The following is a 20273-nucleotide window of genomic DNA, read 5'->3' on the forward strand; positions in this document are numbered from 1 at the left end:
TATGTAAATCAAGGACGCCCTCTCTTATTTTCTCCGCTCTCGTGCCTCCGAAGGGTCACGTTCCTGTAATTCTCAACCAATCGCTTTCGCGTCGCTGGGCGGCTTATGCAAATTAAGCCGCCTCACTAATCTTCCTCCTCCTCCTCCTCCATCTTGGGAAGGGTCGACTCTTAAGACTGAAAGGCAAAGATATTTAAAAACAACGACCGGTGAGTGTGCGTGCGCGCGCGTGGGGGGGGGGGAATCAAACCAAGGGTTGCCCAACCGTCGTTACGCTCAGCGTTGGCTGGGGCCGCAATGCATCCTGGGACGGGCTCGGCGCCGGTTTGTAGGGAAAGCGGGGGGGGAGGGAAACTGGCTCCCAGTGCATCCTGGGAAGGCGCGGTGCACTGTGGGAGGGTCCGGAGTGGAACGTTGCGTTGCTTCAGGCATTCGTGGGCTGCGGCGGGAGGGGGAAGAGGAGGAGGAGGAGGAGGACGCGAGTTCGAATCTGAGGCTTCCTCCAATTTGGAGCCTTTTGCAAGGTAAGTCCGTGACACGCCCACTAATCCACTCCGGGATATCCCCCCCACCCCCGGAAGTGCCTATCCGGGCGAGGGGAGGAGAGAGAAATTGCCGTAAGTCGAGGACTACCTGATGGACGATTTGTCTGGATTTGGCTGTAGTTCCTAATGTAGGAAGTTAGCACCACCCCTCTCCTAGGAAAATGAAATATTTTAGGAAATATGAAAAGGGCAGAATATTTCCCCTAAAAGGGAGGCAGAAACTTAGCCCCCCCCCACCTTTGTCAATGGGCCATTAAGGCCTGAGTCAGTCTATTCTACATAACAAAGATCTACCTCCTTCAGGCAGAGCCCTAGTAGGAATTGCCCAAAGCCCTCTCATTACATCATCACCCAGCAAGAGTCAACCAAGCCTGGGGCTCAGGACAACCTACAGAATTGCCCTTGCATGGCCCCATGGGAGTCTTTTACAATCAGTCAGAATACAAGCTCAAATTCAAAAGCCCAGAGTGGGGAGAAAACCCAGGCACTCTCAGCATCTTTCCCTCTTCAAGGCATGTAATCCCCTTTTCCGCAGGACCTCAAACCACGTGGTCCTGTCCACCATTAAAACCATCTTCCCAAACAGCCTCCATGTTTCCAGTGTTTTTTCCCCACTTGGAACTGAACCCAGAAGGACATTTCTTCCAACACTAAAAGGTTCTGAACTGCAGCAAAATCCAGACAGATCGTCCAGCAGGTAGTCCTCGACTTATAGTAGTTTCGTTTAGGGACCGTTGAAAGTTACAGGGGCCACTGGAAAAAAGGGACTTACAGTAGGGCCATTTTTCACACTTAGGACAGCATTCCTAATTCCTATAATTCATTTCTTTTCATTTAAGCGGCCCAGGCGTTCCGGAGTTATGCTGGAACACACACATACACACACACTGATGGGCGTTAGAGGTGTCTTACCCCCACAGTATTTGTTTCCAAAGAGTAAGTCATCTGTGTACCAAGTTTGGTTGAAATTGCTCAAGGTGTTCCAGAGTTATGCTGGAATACACACACACACACACACACACACACACACACACATTTAGAATAGATATAGATAGATTCAATTTCTACACTGTCCGCCTCTCTATCCAAAGTAGCTCTCGGTGTCTAGCAGTGCAATAAAGATGGAAGTATTAAAATATATATATATAAATTAACAGGAATTCAACAGACTAAAAATTGAGTGGTGTGTGTGATGCCTTCTCATATTAAAATACATGAGGGATGTACAGAGGTAGTTGTTGACTTAAGTCCATTTAACAAACGTTCAAAATTACGACACTCAGGACTGTGTTTCACACTTTTACGACTGCTGTAGCATTCTCATGGGCATGCGATCAAAATTCAAACATCTGGCAACTGACTCATTTATGACCATGTTGTGGTCTTCTTGAGTCACGTGATCCCATGTTGTCACCTTCTGACAAGCAGAGTCGGTGGGCAAGCCCAATTCGCTTAACAGCCGTGTTGCTAACTGAACAACTGCAGTGATTCACTTGGCAGGAGTGACAGGGAAGGTCGTAAAAATGGGACAAAATTCACTTAACCAATGTGTCACTTAGCAACAGAAATTTTGGCTTCAGTTGTGGTCCTAAGTTGAGGATCACCTGTATTTGCCCAGGTTCGGGACCCACTGCAAAAAAAAAAAAAAAAAGAGGGGCTGCTTCTTCAGTCAAGGGCAGGAGAGAAAAGAGCGTGGCCGAACAGCTGTGAAAAAAGTGACTTACAATGGTTTTCACACATTGTAGCATCCCTATGGCCCACAAGATCAAAATTCATGTGCTTGGCAATTGACTCATATTTATGAGTCAATTTTGTTGCAGTGTCCCAGAGTCACCTTTGACGGTCTTCTCACAAGCAAAGTCAGTGGGAAAACCAGATTCACTTCACCGTATTAGAATTCTTTATTGGCCAAGTGTGATTGGACACACAAGGAATTTGTCTTTGGTGCAGATGCTCTCAGTGTACATAAGGAGAATAAAATGCATTCATCAAGAATAAAAAGATACAACACTTAATGATAGTCAAGCTTACTAATAAGCTATCCAATTGTACTAGTAAAAACAAAACAATATAATATAAATTGAGATACAAGCAATATGGTTATAGTCATACGCGGGAAGAGATAGATACTAAGAAGGAAGAGAAAAATAATAGTAATACTGTCTTAGTATATTATTTGACAATGTTGTGGGAATTAGTTATTAAGATGAATGATTGCATTCAGGAAAAAACTGTTCCGGCATCTAGTTGTCCTGCATCTGCCCTATAGCGTCTCTTGAGGGTAGAAGTTGAAATAATTGATGTCCAGGATGTGAGAGATATTTTCACAGCCCTCTTTTTGATTCGTGTAGTGTACAGATCCTCAGTGGAAGGCAGATTGGTAGCAATTGTTTTTTCTGCAGTTCTAATTATCCGTTGAAGTCTATGTTTGTCTTGTTAGGTTGCAGAACCAAACCAGTTAGTTATGGGAGGTGTAGATGACAGATTCAATAATTCCTCTGTAGAACAGAATCAGCAGCTATTTGGGTTAGTTTACTGTTCTGACCCCCTCCTCCGTCCAGTAACAAATGCCGAGACAAGCTTAACTGAAATGTACTTTATTAGCAAGAAACCAAAACATTGGTGGCTGAAAGCCTAGCATAACAAATAGATAAAGACCTTGGCAGCAACTCAGACAAACCTTGGGAGCAATCCAGCCTGCTAGTTACAAAAGTTCTCCAACTTTTAGTCAATGTGTTGACTTCTGCAAGAGGGGCGTGTGCACAAGCAGTCCTTATTATAGTCTGGAGAGGAGCCTAATGACCACTAGCTGAATGCAATTACCTCCTGTATTGCGCAACTGTTCCTGATGCCTATTAGCTCTTCGGTGCTGGGCATCCAGGAACAACTCACTGCTGGCGTCCGGATCACTCTCCCTTGTCTCCTCCCCACTCGTCCAAGGCTCAGGCGCCTCCTGGTGGCCAACCAGCCTCTCTGCGCCTTGCTCAGAATCGGAACCCTGTCCAGGGTCCTCCACATCCTCCAAAGCCAACTCATAGGGCCACTCGCTGTCGGAGTCCGGTGGCAGCTCCAACGGCTCCTGCTGGGCCACAAGAGTTTTCTAACTGAACAACTGCAGTGATTCACCTGACAACTCTGGCAAGAAATGTTGTAAAATGGGGCCAAACAGACTTAATAACTGTCTCACTTAGCAACATAAATGTTGGGCTCAGTTGTGATCATTAGTCGAGGAGTACCTGTAATACTTTTGCTGTAACAAATAGAAATTGCAGTGTTAATGCAAGAAAAATGCAGTAATAAAATATACGAATACTAGCTGCATACCAGTATTTTGCAATGAAACTATGTGATCGGGCTATGCAGGAGAAATTTGGTTCACAATCCGTTGGCTCAGTAGTGGTCGGTGATTGAAACATGAGGGAATATCGCTCCCACCGCCTTGAGTCCGGAAGCAGTTCTATAAGTGGAAGGTAGACATTTAGGTGAGTTACCGATGTTTAGAACTGTAAGAAGCCCCAGGCCACTCCTGAGTGAAGGAGTGGGACGTCTGCCAGTTTGAACTGAGGTAACAGAATGTGAGGCAACTGGCTGCTGGAACAGAGTTCTTTTCAGGTGGGGAGGGGGAGTAGACCTCCTTAGCATTAGAGCGTGTTAATTACTGTATAAGAAATACTAATGATCTGATGGTCATTTTGAAAAATCCTTTCTTAGCGAGCACCTAGAAGCCAAGAGGAACATATGTGTCAAATTTCAAGTTTGTAGGCTTTACAGTTCTGGAGATTTCGTGATGAGTGAGTGGTATTTGGCTTTTATATAGAAAGATTAAATGCAATGGTAAATATATATTAAATGTGTATTTGCTAATTCTAAGGGTGCCCTGCCTGCATGTATGCCCATCAGTAATTAAACACCAAGCTTCACCTGACTGATTCCTTCCTTCGTTTCCAATTCTAGGTAGTACGGTTATCATTCCATCATGATTGTTTTGCCACCCGGGTTAACAGAAGATGAGGAGGCTCTGCAGAAGAAATTTGCTAAGCTGAAGAAAAAGGTGAGCTTATTCATCTTGAGGATGAAATAATATTCTTACAAGTACAGGTAGTCTTTGACTTAACAACAGTTCATTTAGTGAAGTTACAGCGGCATTGAAAAATCATGATTTATGACCGTTTTTCATACAACTGTTGCAGCATCCCATGGTCCCGTGATCCAAATTCGAGCACTTGGTAACTGACTTGTATTATGACCGTTGTAGTGTCCCGGGGTCATGTAATCCACCTTTTGCGACCTTCTGAAAAACAAAGTCAGTGTAGATGCCAGATTCTCTTTTTAACAATTGCAGGGATTCATTTAACAACTGCGGCAAGAAAGGTCATAAAATGGAGCAAAGTTTAACAAGTGTCTGGCTTAGCCACAGAAATGTTGGGCTCAATTGTGGCCGTTAAATCAAGGACTACCTGTATAGATCAAGGGGTTGAATGTCAGCCATGATGTTAGAATAGAATAGGAATAGAATAGAATATAGAATAGAATAAAGAATAGAATATAGAATAGAATATAGAATGGAATATAGAATAGAATATAGAATAGAATATAATTTTTTATTGCTCAAGTGTGATTGGACACACAAGGAATTTGTTTTTGGTGCATATGCTCTCAATGTACATAAAAGAAAAGATACATTCGTCAAGAATCATAAGGTAGCCATAAGGTACAAATAAGCAATCAAATCATACTAGGAAACAATATAAATCGCAAGGATACAAGCAACAAAGTTACAGTCCTGCAGTCATAAGTGGGAAGAGATGGGTGATTGGAACGATGAGTCTAATAGTAATAGTAAGGGAGACTTAGTAAATAGTTTGGCAGTGTTGAGGGAATTATTTGTTTAGAAAAGTGATGACATTTGGGAAAAATTGTCATCATTGTGTCTAGTTGTCTTGGTGTGCAGTTCCCTATAGTGTCGTTTTGAGGGTAGGAGTTAGGAATAGGAAATAAAGGGACTAGCAAAAGTTCCTTTTTGGGAAGGAAGGGATGTTGGACTATGCGTATCTTTTATTGACTTTTATTTTTCTTCTTCCCATCCAGAAAAAGGCACTCATGGCTTTAAAAAAGCAACAGGGTTCAACCAGTCAGGCTATCCAGGGAGGAATTAAACGATGTAAGTCGGACTTTTGGGAAACAATGGGCTGTTGTGAGGGAGGTGTCCTCTTGCCAATGTTGCCCATTTGGGGACAGCAGTTTTTCCCTTTCTTCCCTGTTTCCAGCCATCTCAGATCAGCCAGTAGTCGACACCGCGACAGCCACAGAACAAGCCAAGATGCTGGTGAAAACGGGGGCCATCAGTGCTATTAAAGTTGAGAACAAGAACTCGGGATTCAAACGCTCTTGGACTCGGAAAGTGAAGCCAAAAGTAAGTTGGGTTAATGCAAGGGAGATGCAGGAGAAACCCTCTAATGCAGGGATGTCCATCCTGGGAATCCTTTAAGACCTCTGGACTTTAATTCCCAGAATTCCCCAGCCAGGATGGCTGCGCAAGTGGATTGGGGCAAAGATGCTTTTTTTCAAGAGGCACCTGGACTTTCTGGTTTTTCTTTGAAGACATTTCACTTCTCATCCAAGAAGCTTCTTCAGCTCTGACTGGATGGTGGGTAATAGAAGGTTTTATACTCCTTGCAGACAGCTAGTTATTTGCATTCTTTTAGTGGGTCTCTAAGGTCACCTGGAGGTGGTGCAAATGTGTGTGGAGCCTTCTTGGAACTGTTGAAAGGACTATGTTGTAGACTGGAGATAGATGATGTCGTATCCCACTGTTGAGAGGGGGTTGTTGAATTTTGATATAGATGGCATCTTTGACCCTGCTTTCAAACCAGCGGTTCTCTCTGTCCAAATGCAGACTTTGCTATCTTCAAAAGAGTGGCCTGTGTCTTTTAAATGCAACGGGAGGGATATGACATCATCTATATCCTATCTACAACACAGTCCTTTCAACAGTTCCAAGAAGGCTCCACACCCATTTGCACCACTCAGGAGATCCTGAGGACAGAGATAAACCTCCAAGTAGGTTTATCCAACTTATCGCTAAAAAAATGCAAATGACCAGATGACTGCAAGGAGTATAAATCCTTCCATTCCCCACCATCCAGTCAGAACTGAAGATGAGAAGCGAAACATCTTCAAGGAGAAAACCAAGAAAGCTCAGTTGCCTCTTGAAAATAAAGCCCCTTTGGGACAACCATGATCTGGATGACTAAGAATCCCCATAGAGATCTAGTGGGTCCGGGTTGCTTTCAGCTTGCTTTTTAATGCCTGTTTGCCTTTAGGAGACCAAGAAGGGATCTGCCCCAACTTACCAGCCCTTTCAGCGCAGCGTCTCAGCAGATGACGATTCCAGAGAGGTAACTGAGATACAATTCCCTATCAGTTTGGGAAATTGGTTAGGTCGGTGCGTGCATGGTTCTCCTTCAGTGGTTCAAAATATATGTTCAATGGTTCAGAATATTGGTTCAGTCACTTATATCCTGGTTTCTGCTATGTGCAGTGGTGGGATTCAAATTTTTTTACTATTGGTTCTGTGAGCATGGCTTGGTGGGTGCGGCAGGGGAAGGAGACCAATGCTATTCAGATTTTTTAAAATTAGATTTACATCCCGCTTTATTTAAAACAAACTCAAGGCAGTGCTTCTACGGGCATTGCTCGCTTACCAACCATGATTGGGATCGTCAAATAACATGACTGCACCAGACTTAGAATGTAATTTCATACTTAATAAGCCATTTTTTTTATTTTTCATTTTAGGCCCGGCGCCCCCAAAGGAAGTATCTATATGAGAGGTTGGTTCCATTCATGCCATTATTTTATTTATCTTTATTCTTTTATTTATCAATTACATTTATATGTCACCCATCTCTCCAATAAGGTGACTCTTATAGTGCTATCAGGATAATTCCTCCCGTTGATGCCAGTTTTGGTGAACAGAATCTGTTCAGTCACTGGAGAAATCCAGCTGATAAAAGTTGCATTAACTGACATATTTTTGTGTTGAGGCACAATCGTTGCTGTTTAGTGTAACTTTCTCATTTTGGTGGTTTCCGTTGGAACTAAACAGGTCGACAGGTTCCTTGGTGTGAAAAAATTGTGCCCCTAGAATTAAGGGAGCCTAAGAACTGATTCTGAAAAGAAGGATTTGTTATTTTTCCACACAACGATGCATACTTCTAACACTAATTTTGGAAGTGGAGAATTCTTTTATTGTCACTCTTTGTTTATAACTGAAGATTCAGATGTCATACAGACCATTCAGGGCTCAACAGATCTGGATATTTGCTGGGCTTTAGTTCAGAAGTGCAAAGTGCCCGTCAGGTTTCCAAGTAACACCCACAACGAAAGAAGATTCCTAGGCTTGTGTTTCCTCCAAGTTCCATTTTATTAGAGATGTCATATTGGCACATCTGGGGAAACCCGAATCTGAAAGCTCCCAGGTTTTTCCCACCCAGAAGAAAGTTCAAGTCCCTGCCCAGCAACCACATGTCCATCACATGGCTCAATCAGGTGCCGTCCAAAACTGGAGATACCTCCCAGATGGAGGGCAAATGCAAAGTGTGAGAATGACATTGCTAAAAGTAGTCATTTGCGAAGCATTTGGCGGAATGATAACGTAGACATGAAAAACTGGAAACTCTTTTTAAAAGTTTGCCTGCCAGCGAATGGGAGGAAAGAAAAGGCATGTGAAACAATACTCAAAGGCTGAAAGCAAAACATGAAGGCAAATTTGTCAGTCTGCATTGTTCTTTGCCTACCAGGCCAAGTGTTATGTTTCATGCCAGTTGTTGTGGCCTGCCAGCGACGAGCAGAGCAGGTGGCAGATTCAGACAGTGAGGAGTTTGGGGAGGAACATCGGCCAGTCCTAGACTCTGGGGAAGGCTCTGATGAGGGCTCTGCAGTTGGAGGCAGAGATGGGGTCCGGTTGTCTGACGGTTATCAGCTGCCTTCTGAGTTGGATATCAGTGAGGCAGAAGAACAGCTGGAGTCTGTTCCCAATGTGTGCATGCACAGAGTTGCCAGATGAAGGGAGCAGCTAAGGAACAAGGATGGACTTGAGAGTAAGGCCACAGGTGGAGGGTGAATGGCCCCTCCCATAGGGAATAAAAGAGGAGCGAAGGGGAGTGGAGTTTGCTGGAGACAATTAGTTCATTCCTGCATTCTTGCCAAGTATGGCGGCGTCTGAAAGATATCGGCCTGGCCACTCTCCAAGCCTGATAAAGGTCAATAATTGTGAACTACCTTGAAAGACTATGGGAGAAGACTGTGGGATAGGAATTCATTGTAGATTAAATGAAAGGAGTTTATAAGGACGAGGACTTGGCTTCGTGTTGCTGGGGAAGCCTAGGTCAGAACCAAATGTCCTCTTGTAACTAACTACTTTTCCATAATCCACCGCTTCTGGTGAATTCAATTCTCTTCTTTCCATGCTCTCTCCTAGCTTTGTGAGCTCCAGCGATAGCCTCCGAGATCCAGAGAAAGAGCCAGAAGAAGGCAGAGATCCAGACAAAGAACCTGATCAGAGTGAAAGTCTGCATGGCTATGAGAAGGACAATGACCGAGATCGTAGCCGGGACAGAAGTAGGGACCGGGACAGAGATCGAGACAGAGACCGGGACAGAGACCGAGACCGAGATAGAGACCGGGACCGAGATCGAGGGCGTGAGCGAGAACGGGACAGAGAAGGCAACCGCCGTAAGAAATACTTCGTTCTTGTGGAGGGCAGTGTTAATGGGCTGACTTACTTCAAAGCAATTTCCTTTTATTGCTTCTCCGCTGTAGACAGAAATCTTGCCAGACTAAAGCAAACTACTTGCACCAATAAAGATACACAGCTAGTCCTCGACGTATGATGACAATTGACCTCAAAATTTCTGTTGCTAAGTGAGACGGCTGTTAAGCGAGTTTTGCCCCATTTTACAACCTTTCTTTTGCCCCAGTTGTTCAGTGAATCACTGTAATTGTTAAATTCGTAACTTGGTTGTTAAGTGAATCTGGCTTCCCCATTGACTTCTCTTGTCGGAAGGTTGCCAAAGGTGATCATGTAACCTCAGGACACTGCAAGCCGTCATAAATATGAACCGGTTACTGTACAAGACCATTTCAGGTGCCAGAATACACCCTAGAAATTGGGTTTGGCTCTTCTGCGAGTATATATGGAAAACACTTTTTTTTTTTAAAAAAAAAAGTACTTGCATATAAAGAATAAATTGACCCTAAAATTTTAAACTAAAACAAATACATATTTGAGGATAAGCCCATTGTGACATTTAAAGCATACAAGAATTTTCAAGAGTCAGCTTATTTGATAAAAAATTGAAGAGTTGGCTTATCCGCGGATGGGTTTATACACGAACTCTATACAAAATATTGATTCTGTGGGAGAAAAGAGAAGAGGACTTTCGGTATGGTTTACAGGATATAGGCAGAAATAACACACTATTTCTCAACTGCTGCTTTCTTTCTTTTTTCCTTTCGTTATCCAGGATCGGATTCTTACCCCGAGGGACGTCTCCCCCGCAAAGGGAACACGGTGTACGTGGACGGGGCAAATATGAATGAGGCCATGTTGACCACGGCTTTCTCGGCCTTTGGGAAGATCATTGACCTCTCTGTAGACAGCGTCCGCAAGTGAGTGCTAGGAGGAACCTGGGCAGGGTCTCCGAGGAATGTCCAAATGATGCTCTCAATAGAAATTTGCATGGAAACGAAGAATCCTGCCAAACAATTCACCCATTGGGCTGTTGGTCTGCGTGCCGAGCTTGGCAATTTAGTTGCAAACGTTTCGTCGCCATTCGAGGAGACATTGTCAGTGCGCTTCGAATTGTGCTCTTCTGTCAGAGCACTGGCCTTTGAATGCCGCAAATTAATGTTTGTTAGTGGATGTTGTTGTTCAGCTACTTCTGAGTCATAGTCTGACTTCGGATTGTTGGATTGGCTGGCTGGTGTTATTGTGGCATGGCCTTTGGTTTTAAGTACTGTCTGTATGACGTAAATTAGTATTGTTTGTTCAGGTGCTGCTGAACCGTGGTCTGATTTTGGTCACACAGACAGTACTTGAAACGTTTTAAGTAACATACCCATTGAAAGCAGAACTCCGAGGCAAGTAGATTCCTCAAAGAACAATTTATTGCAGGGCTGTCAAACCCGCGGCCCATGGGCTGAATGTGTCATGCGCTGGCCATGCCCAAGCCTGGTTTAGTGAAGGGGGAAAAAGTCCTTCCCCTTCCTCTACAGTTTTTCCCATTAAGGTTGGAGGTGTCAAGGTCCCAAGCAATACCCCCAACGAAAGAAGACTCCAAGGCTTGAGATTCCTCAAAAGTCCCATTTTATTAGAGATGTCATATTGGCACATCTGGGAAAACCCAAATCTGAAAGCTTCCAGATTTTCCCCACCCAAGTGAAAGTCCAAGGCCCTGCCCATCACCCACGTATCCATCACATGGCCCAAAACTGGAGATGCCTCCCAATCGCACCACCACAGCCCAGATGACCTTGACTCTCTGAGAAAGGAATGTTATTTTGACTATGTATCTCCCATACTCCATATAATCCCCCCCTCCCAGTTTCCCCCAACATTAATTGTTGCAGGCCTGAAGGCCCAAAGCAACTGATGGCTTCCAGGCCTGACAGGAGGAACAGATTTCTAACTTTGACCCGCACTGACCATGGTTCCTTGGTAAATGGTGCCTTGTGCCACTGAGCACTCAGCCACATGGGACCTTTCCCACCCACCCCACTAACTGCTCTTTATTTTTCCCCCCACTCAGTTGTGCTTTTGTGACCTATGACAAGATTGAATCAGCAGATCAAGCTGTCGCTCAGGTATTGGGAAAAGGGGTTTTCTTATTGGTAACAGAAGTAAAATGAGAGCCAGTATGGTCTAATGGTTAAGACACCAGGCTAGAAAGCAGGAGACTGTGAGTTCTAATATCTCAGGGGTTGCCACAAAGAAGAGGGAGTCAAACTATTCTCCAAGGCACCTGAGGGTAGAACAAGAAGCAATGGGTGGAAACTAATCAAGGAGAGAAGCAATCTAGAACTGAGGAGAATTTTCCTGACAGAACAATTAATCAGTGGAACAACTTGCCTTCAGAAGTTGTGAATGCCCCAACACTGGAAGTCTTTAAGAAGATGTTGGATAGCCATTTGTCTGAAATGATATAGGGTTTCCTGCCTAGGCAGGGGGTTGGACTAGAAGACCTCCAAGGTCCCTTTCAACTCTGCTATTGTATTGTATAGTTCAAGTCCCGTCTTAGATGTGAAAGCTGGCTGGGTGACTTGGGTTGTTCACTGTCTCTCAGCCCAACTCGCCCTCACAAGGGTGGTGGTTGTGAGGAAAATAGGAGGAGGAAGGTGTGTTGGATATGTTCGCAGCCTTGTGTTATTTGTAAAAATAATGGAAGGAGGAAGAGAGCAGGAGGGAGGGAGGAAGGAAGGAAGATGAAGGAGGGAGGGAGGAAGGAAGACTTGGACTTGGACTTAATCTTCGTAAATGTCAACATCCATAAGGCAGTGACCGTTGCATTGTGAAGGCCATTCCTGCCATTGGGTTCTCAGCTTGTTTCACGGTTTCGTCGCCACGGGAACCAACACTCCCCATTTATCCGGGCTTGTGACCGGAAGAGGGAGGAGGGAGGAAGGAAGAGGGAGGGAGGGAGGGAGGAAGAGGGAAGAAATAAGACGAGGGAGGGAGGAAGGAAGATGAAGGAGAGAGGGAGGAAGATGGAGGATGAAGGAAGGAAGATGAAGGAGGGAGGAAGGAAGAGGGAGGAGGGAGGAAGGAAGATGAGGGATGAAGGAAGGGAGGGAGGAAGATGGAGGAGGGAGGAAATAAGATGAGGGAGGGAGGAAGGAAGAGGAAGGAAGGAAGATGGAGGAGGAGGGCGGGAGGAAGATGGAAGAAATAAGACGGAGGGAGGAAGGAAGATGAGGGAGGGAGGAAGATGGAGGATGAAAGAAGGAAGGAAGATGGAGGAGGGAGGAAGGAAGACGGAGGAAGGAAGGAAGATGGAGGAGGGAGGGAGGAAGAGGGAAGAAATAAGATGAGGGAGGGAGGAAGGAAGATGAAGGAGAGAGGGAGGAAGATGGAGGATGAAGGAAGGAAGATGAAGGAGGGAGGAAGGAAGAGGGAGTATGGAAGGAGGAGGGAGGAGGGAGGAAGGAAGATGAGGGATGAAGGAAGGAAGATGGAGGAAGGGAGGAAGAGGGAGGGAGGAAGATGGAAGAGGGAGGAAATAAGACGAGGGAGGGAGGAAGGAAGATGGAGGAGAGAGGGAGGAAGAGGGAGGGAGGGAGGAAGTGGGTGAACGAATGAATGATGGAGGTGGCCCATGGTGGGTGGCTGAAAAGATGTCCACCCCCATGTCTCCCATCCTTTTAGTTTTTAATCTTTATTTAATTTCTCTTAATTTTAATGGTTTTTAGACTTGATTTCATCTTCTTTAATTTTAATGGCTTTGTATTATCTTTTTATTGCTTTGTAAGCTGGCCAGAGTCACTTCAATAGTGAGGTGGGCGCTTATATACATTTAAGAAATAAATGCATCAGGAGGAACAGTGCTGAAGCACCCGTTTCCCTCCATCATTTTCTGCTCTTCAGATGGTCCTATTATATCTGGAATCTGCCCTCCCAATCCCACCCACCCTTCTTCTCCCTTGCATCACGATAGGATGATGGATTTTGGCTTGGTTTACTTTTATTGGCCTCTACCAGATAGGGAAGTCTCTTCTTTCTCCGACTTGGTCTGAGTTGATTGGGTGTCTTTTTCTCCTCCCAGCTCAACGATACCGTCGTGGAAGACGTGAAGCTGATGGTCAGCATCGCTCGCAAGCAGCCCATGCTGGATGTGGCCGTCGGCAAATCCGTGTGGGGAACTTTGGGTGAGGAGACGGACATAGACGGAAGCATGGGAGGGATCAGAAATAGGGTGCAAATTGGCCTCTTGAGGGCAGATGAGGATGACCAACAAGTTCCCCAGGCCATTTTTACCTTTAGGTTAAAAGCAGCCCAAATAAGTTTAGCTAAAATATAAAATTAATAATACTTTGAAGTAAATTATATATTGTCTGTAGAGATTCATCCAGATTATGGTTATCCCAAAGGGGCTTTTTCAAGAGGCATCTGGACTTTTTTTCCCCTCTCTGAAGACGTTTCGCTTCTCATCCAAAAAGCTTCTTCAGCTCTGACAGGATAGTGGGAAATGGAAGGGTTTATATTCCTTGCAGACAGCTGGACATTTGCATCCTTTTAGAGGCTCGTTGAAGCACTTGGAGTTTATCTGTGTCCTCAGGGTCACCTGAATGATGCTCCTGGTTCCTGTAGTCTGCAGTTTTGTTCTCTGGAAACCCACTCCTACTCCCACACCATCCCAAATTGTATAGCTAAAACCCTGTAGAGATTCTCAGTCCTCCAAGTCATGGTTTTCGCAAAGGTGCTTTTTCCGGAGGCAACTGGACTTTCTGGTTTTTTCTCTTTGAAGACCCACTAAAAGGATGCAAATGACCAGCTGTCGGCAAGGAATATAAATCCTCCCATTCCCTTCCATCCTGTCAGAGCTGAAGAAGCTTCTTGGATGAGAAGCGAAACATCTTCAAAAGAAAAAAAACCCAGAAAGTCCTGTTGCCTCCTGAAAAAAAAGCACCTTTGGGAACAACCATGACCTGGAGGACCGAGAATCTTTACAGACTTTGAGGCCAAATAATCTTCTGCTTATGCATCTGAAATGCCATTTTACACCGTGCTTGCTTGTGCTTACAAACCTTAAAAATGGGAACAGACTAAATAGAGATGCCTCTCTAGCATCACTAGGATTTGGCATCAGAGGTTCCCAAGATCAAGTCCCTCCCAAAATATTTCTGCATCTCTAATTGGGGTGAGGGGGGGAGGGCTTATGCTACAAGCTTTGCATGGTTTCTCTTTTGGGGAGGAGGAGCCAGAAGTGGGATAAGCCAAAAGCTGTATATCTTTCGCTAGGAGATCGCTGATGTGTTCATCGTTTCCTTTTTTCAGCTGTGATAAACACCATCAATGGTTCTCATCAAGACAAGCGATCCCAGGTTATCTACAAAGAGGACAACTTCTGAAGCGTAGCAACACCCGTTCCCCCCCCCCCCGCCCCCATCCTCCCTCTGCCTTTTCACTTAAAAGATTCAAATAAATCTTGGCTTTTAAAAAAAAGTTTTGAACTGTGCTAAATCCAGTTTTAGGAGTGAGGCTTTGGAAAGTACTGTGTCCTTTTCGGTGTCTTTAATAGAAGCTTCCCCCAACTTGGAGGGCAGGCTGGTTCTGTAAATATAGATGTCTGTCTGTCTGTCTGTCTGTCTGTCTGTCTGTCTGAAAGAAAATATAGATGAAATATAAATACTCAAGATTCTCCTAAATGTGGTTTAGCCACAGAAAAGAAAGTCATTGTTTTCAGAAGATGATTTGCAGCAGAAAGAAAGGAAGGTGGAGGCAACAAGGTTGGAAATAACACTTAATTTGATAACAAAAAGCGATTTATTAGCTTCATTAGCATCAAGCAGAGTTAATAATGGGGATAATATGATCATCTACATAGAAAAAGACCAGCTTGTTTCGAATCCTATGATTTAAGTATATATAAGTCACAAGAAGGGATGCGGTGGCTCAACCATGATGGATTCCGTTATAGTCGTGACTTGGCCACATGACCCGCATAATCAGCGTTGGAGGCTTAGCATCTCATCAGAACATGGAATGGCGTTAACTGCGGCTTTACAGAAGTCAAAAATAATATGCAAATCTTGATTGTGTAAATGCAAGATGGGGCGTAATGGCCCAGTGGTTAAAGACACTGAGCCTGTCAGATGGAAAGTTGATAGCCTGGGTTCGAGACCTGAGTTCTGCGCAATGGGTGGAGCTCCCGTTACTTACTCCAGCTCCCGCCCGCCGAGCAATTCAAAAGCATGCAAATGCAAGTAGATTAATAGGTACCACTTCGGTGGGAAGATAACAGTGTTCCGTGTGCCTCAGTGTATAGGCATGCTGGCCACATGGCAAGGGCCCCCCAGCTGCCCGTTTTTGCTTCAAGGAGGCTGCAGGAAGGCCTACTAGGCCCAAAATGGGCTGCAGGGGGTCACGTGCACATGGGCAGGGAAGGGCAGGGTGGGTCGCATGTGCATGCGCATGGATGCGGGGAGTGCAGGGGGAGTGTGTACGCCTGTGCGGGAATTGGCGTGGGAGGTGCACACGAATTGCATCTTTAAATGCAGGTGTGCAAACGCTTTCGGCACGCGACAACAAAAAGATTTGCGATCACTTCCCTAGAGTTAGAAATGACTGGATGGGAAACCTTTTACCTTGAAATGCAAGATGGTGGCTGTTTTTCATGATGGCTAGACATTCTGAGAGTTGTCCAAGTGTAACAAGATGGTTGGATTCCTTATACTTCACCAATAAGGGTTGGAGCACACATTATTTAACCAGGTTTTCTGGCTTAATATGTACACAATTAGAGCCAACACAACTCACCTGTGTGCACCTCCCTCCCTGCCTGACATTTAATACACAGTCATTAATATTACATTCCGTTTTAAGGATGCTAAAACACGTCATTCATTTATTCAAGACAAAGCAAAGAGAAAAGTGAATTTACAAGAACTCCACCTCTGTCCCCAATTGCTCCTTGAGCCAAGGGAGAATTTTGAAGATGTTGATGTGGAAATATCTGGCGTGGGGAAGGGACTGCTGCTTCACAGGCTCCGAGTCGCACAATAATGATCTGCTGCCTTCGCAAGTGTCAGCCACGCTCCAGCTGATCACACCCAACTACAGAAGGGGAGACAGAATGGAGAACAAACAGTGGCTGTAAACCTCGGACTTCAGGGCAGTGTTTTCCCAAACTTGGCAATGTCTTGGTGTGAACGCCAACGCCCAGAAATCTTGGCGCACTGGTTTAGGGAATTCTGGGAATTGAAGTCCACACATTGAAAAGCCGAGATGGCGCAATCAGTGGTGGGATTCAGCCAGTTCGCACTTATTCGGGAGAACCGGTTGTTAACTTTCTAAGCAGTTTGGAGATCCAGTTGTTGGAAGAAATCTCCTTTTGTTTTTTCCACTTTACAGGGCTAATCCTGTAAAGGAAGGCAGGAAGGAAACTCTGGTGTTGTTTCTAGCCTAATCTTTATTGACCTGCTTACAGAAACTGCCTCTCCAGTTAACCCTTATTGCATTGTAGCAGCTAAGGTGAAGCGCCCATCGACCTGAGTGACCTTGAGTTGGCTACGCCCACCCAGTCACATGACCACCAAGCCCCACCTATCCAGATCGTCATTAGGGGAGAGAACCGGTTGTTAAATTATTTGAATCCCACCACTGGGCGCAATGGTTAGAAGGCAGTACTGCAGGCTACTTCTGCTGACTGACTGCAGTTTGGCAGTTCGAATCTCACCAGACTCAAGGTTGACTCAGCCTCGCATCCTTCCGAGGTGGGTAAAATGAGGACCCGGATTGTTGGGGGCAATAGGCTGACTCTGTAAACTGCTTAGAGAGGATTGCAAAGCACTGTGAAGTGGTATATAACCAGTGGTGAAATTCAATTTTTTTTACTACCGGTTCTGTGGGTGTGGCTTGGTGGACGTAACGTGGCTTGGTGGGTGTGGAAGGGGAAGGATATTGCAAAATCTCCATTCCCACCCCACTCAGGGGCCAGTCAGAGGTGGCATTTGCCGGTTCTCTGAATTACTCAAAATTTCCGCTACCGGTTCTCCAGAACCTGTCAGAACCTGATGGATTTCACCCCTGTATATAACTCTTAAGTGCTATTGCTATTGCTATCTTGAAGCTGCCAAGTTTGAAAAACTGCTCCAGAGAGAAGAAAGAATATCTAAGTAGGACATATACAGTATATAACGTTTTGGTTCATCCACCAATATGGCTGCCCATTGTTCTCTCATGACTGCAAATAGTAACGCCGTAGGATGGGTCTTCATCCCAATTCAGTGCATGCAATGAAAGAGTTCATTTCTGTGTCTCTTCTTTGTGCAACCCATTCATTGGAGTCCGCGATACTGAAGACTGGCAAGTCATCTTCCTTCTGTAGGTAGCTCTATTATTGTTTTTGTACTTATTTTAATCTTATTGTAATTCATCCATTGGGGCAAAGAATTCACAGAGTAGGTTCCAAATTTTTTTGAAACCCACCACTGGTCTTCCCCCTTAATGAATGGTTTTAGGAAACAAGCTTCCATTGGGGCAAAGAATTCAGTGACATCGTCTTGGCCACTCCCACCCAGTCACATGGCTGGCAAGCCACTCCCACCCAGTCACATGGCCAGCAAGCCACTGCCACCAGGTCACATGGCTGGCAAGCCACTCCCAGAAAGGAGGCCACACCCACAGAGTAGGTTCCAAATTTTTTTGAAACCCACCACTGGTCTTTCCCCTTAATGAATGGTTTTAGGAAACAAGCTTCCAGTTATATTTGAAGGTTGGAATGTTGGTCTGTTTGGCTGGATTTGGCTCAAGTCACCACTCACCTGGACGTAACGTAGCCTTCTCTGAATGAGGAGAGGTCCACCAGAATCATCTGCAACCAAGAGGAGAAAGGAGCTTAGACAAGGAGTTAGCTGGCTAGGCTAACTAGAACAATGCTACTAGAAGCTGGTTTCATCAAACATTTCAAGCACCACCAAAAAGGTTCTAATTTTATGAAGTAATTTTATTTGTCATTTTTGTCATTTTATTAAGATTTATAGGCCGCCCTTTTCCCTGAGGGGACTCAGGGCGGCTTACAATCAAAGGGAAGGGGGTGCAATATCAAAGACAAACAATATGTGAACAAAAGAAAGAAAATAATAAAAACACAACTTGCATTCAACAGTCAACACTCGGGCGGGTAAATTGGGAACCTATCCCCAGACCTGATGGGAGAGCCAGGTCTTGAGGGCTGTGCGGAAGGTCTGGATGGTGGTGAGGGTACGGATCTCGACGGGGAGGTCATTCCACAGGGTCGGAGCTGCAACAGAAAAGGCTCTCCTCTGTGTAGTCGCCAGTCGACATTGACTGGCAGATGGAGTGCGGAGGAGGCCCAGTCTGTGCAATCTAATCGGTCGGAGGGAGGTGATCGGCAGAAGGCGGTCTCTCAAGTACCCAGATCCACTACCATGGAGTGCTTTAAAGGTGGTCATCAATACCCTGAAGCGCACCCGGAGATCGACAGGTAGCCAGTGCAGCTCATGGAGGATGGGTGTAACGTGGGTGAACCGCGGTGCGCCCACTATCACTCGCGCGGCTGCATTCTGGACTAACTGCAGTCGCCGGATGCACTTTAAGGGCAACCCCATGTAGAGCCCATTGCAGTATTCCAGCCTAGAGATCACAAGGGCTCGAGTGACTGTTGCGAGGGCCTCCCGGTTTAGGTAGGGCCGCAACTGACGGACCAGGCGAACCTGGGCAAATGCCCCCCTGGTCACAGCCGACAACTGGTGGTCAAAAGTCAGCTGTGGATCCAGGAGGACTCCTAAGTTGCGGACCCTATCTGAGGGGTATAAAATTTGACCCCCCAGCCTAAGTGTTGGAACATTGGCCAAATTTTTGGGAGGGAAACACAACAGCCACTCGGTCTTGTCCGGGTTGAGTACCAGTTTGTTAGCGCTCATCCAGTTCTTAACGGCCTCAAGACCCTGGTTCATCACGTCCACCGCTTCATTGAGTTGGCACGGGGCGGACAGATACAGTTGCGTATCGTCCGCATATTGGTGGTATTTTATCCCGTGCCTCCGAATGATCTCGCCCAGCGGTTTCATGTATATGTTAAATAGTAGGGGGGATAAGACCGAACCCTGCGGCACCCCGCATGTTAGGGGGCTCAGGGACGATCTCTGCCCCCCGACCAACACCAACTGCGACCTGTCCGAGAGGTAGGAGGAGAACCACTGCAAAACAGTGCTTCCCACCCCCACCTCCCGCAGTCGTCGCAGAAGGATACCATGGTCGATGGTATCGAAAGCCGCTGAGAGGTCAAGGAGAACCAGGATGGATGCATGGCCTCCATCTCTGGCCCTCCAGAGATCATCGGTCAATGCGACCAAAGCGGTTTCTGTGCTGTAACCAGGTCTGAAGCCGGACTGGAAGGGGTCAAGATAATTAGCTTCCTCCAAGGCCCGTTGAAGCTGGAAGGCCACCACCTTCTCCACAACCTTCCCAATAAAGGGGAGGTTGGAGACAGGACGATAGTTGTTTAAAATGAACGAGGAAGGATGAAATTCTTAATGTTCCTTCTCTGATTCCCCCTCCCCCACAACTCGAGTGCAGGGGTGGGCTTCAAAAATTGCAGCAACAGGTCCGCTGCCCCGTTGCTGGGTGGGCGTGGCCATGGTGGGCGTGGCCTAGTCGGCTTCCTGCACCATGACAGGGGTGGCGCTGTAAGAGCTCTAAGGGCTGTCAAACTGGGCCGGGTGAGTCAGGCACTGGCCATGCCCGGTTTAGCAAAGGGGGGGGGGAAAGTCACGTGATGCCGCCATGATGACGTGAGTTTGACACTCGTGATCTAAGTCCATCCTACCTTGAGTGCCTGTCTTATCTCCCGCTCGTTTTCCTTACTGTTCAGTTGGCCAGATTCAGGTAGAGAGCTTAATGTTGTAATAAATCTTACTCATTTGAATTGCTAGAATCTCCTTATTTCCCCAACGTAGACATTAAACACAGATGCTTAATTCCCATTA

At 45.8% G+C, this 20273-nt stretch overlaps 2 protein-coding genes across 3 annotated transcripts in view; one reads left to right on the plus strand and one right to left on the minus strand.

The window, feature by feature from the left end:
• The first annotated feature begins 45 nt into the window (after positions 1-45).
• On the plus strand, positions 46-14753 carry NELFE (negative elongation factor complex member E). Of its 2 annotated transcripts, none has more exons than XM_032211852.1 (11): positions 46-209; positions 4500-4596; positions 5634-5706; positions 5813-5958; positions 6869-6943; positions 7344-7378; positions 9028-9281; positions 10073-10217; positions 11357-11411; positions 13367-13469; positions 14599-14753. In XM_032211852.1, exons 2-11 carry the CDS (start codon positions 4522-4524, stop codon positions 14670-14672), a joined length of 1035 nt encoding a protein of 344 aa, XP_032067743.1. In that variant the 5' UTR covers positions 46-209; positions 4500-4521; the 3' UTR covers positions 14673-14753. The 2 variants fall into 2 exon arrangements, with proteins under 2 accessions (XP_032067743.1, XP_032067744.1); XM_032211853.1 differs by lacking the exon at positions 46-209 and adding an exon at positions 414-524.
• A 1386-nt stretch (positions 14754-16139) lies between these two features.
• Positions 16140-20273, minus strand: part of CFB (complement factor B) — a 37859-nt gene continuing 33725 nt past the window's right edge. The window contains exons 17-18 of the mRNA XM_032209365.1: positions 18087-18136; positions 16140-16377 (exon numbers count right to left, since the gene is read on the minus strand). Of these exons, the coding sequence (XP_032065256.1) occupies positions 16201-16377; positions 18087-18136 (227 nt within the window). The 3' untranslated portion in view covers positions 16140-16200. The remainder of the gene's footprint in view (positions 16378-18086; positions 18137-20273) is intronic.

Source organism: Thamnophis elegans, chromosome 2 (assembly GCF_009769535.1).
Source record: "Thamnophis elegans isolate rThaEle1 chromosome 2, rThaEle1.pri, whole genome shotgun sequence".
NCBI classification, from domain to species: domain Eukaryota; kingdom Metazoa; phylum Chordata; class Lepidosauria; order Squamata; family Colubridae; genus Thamnophis; species Thamnophis elegans.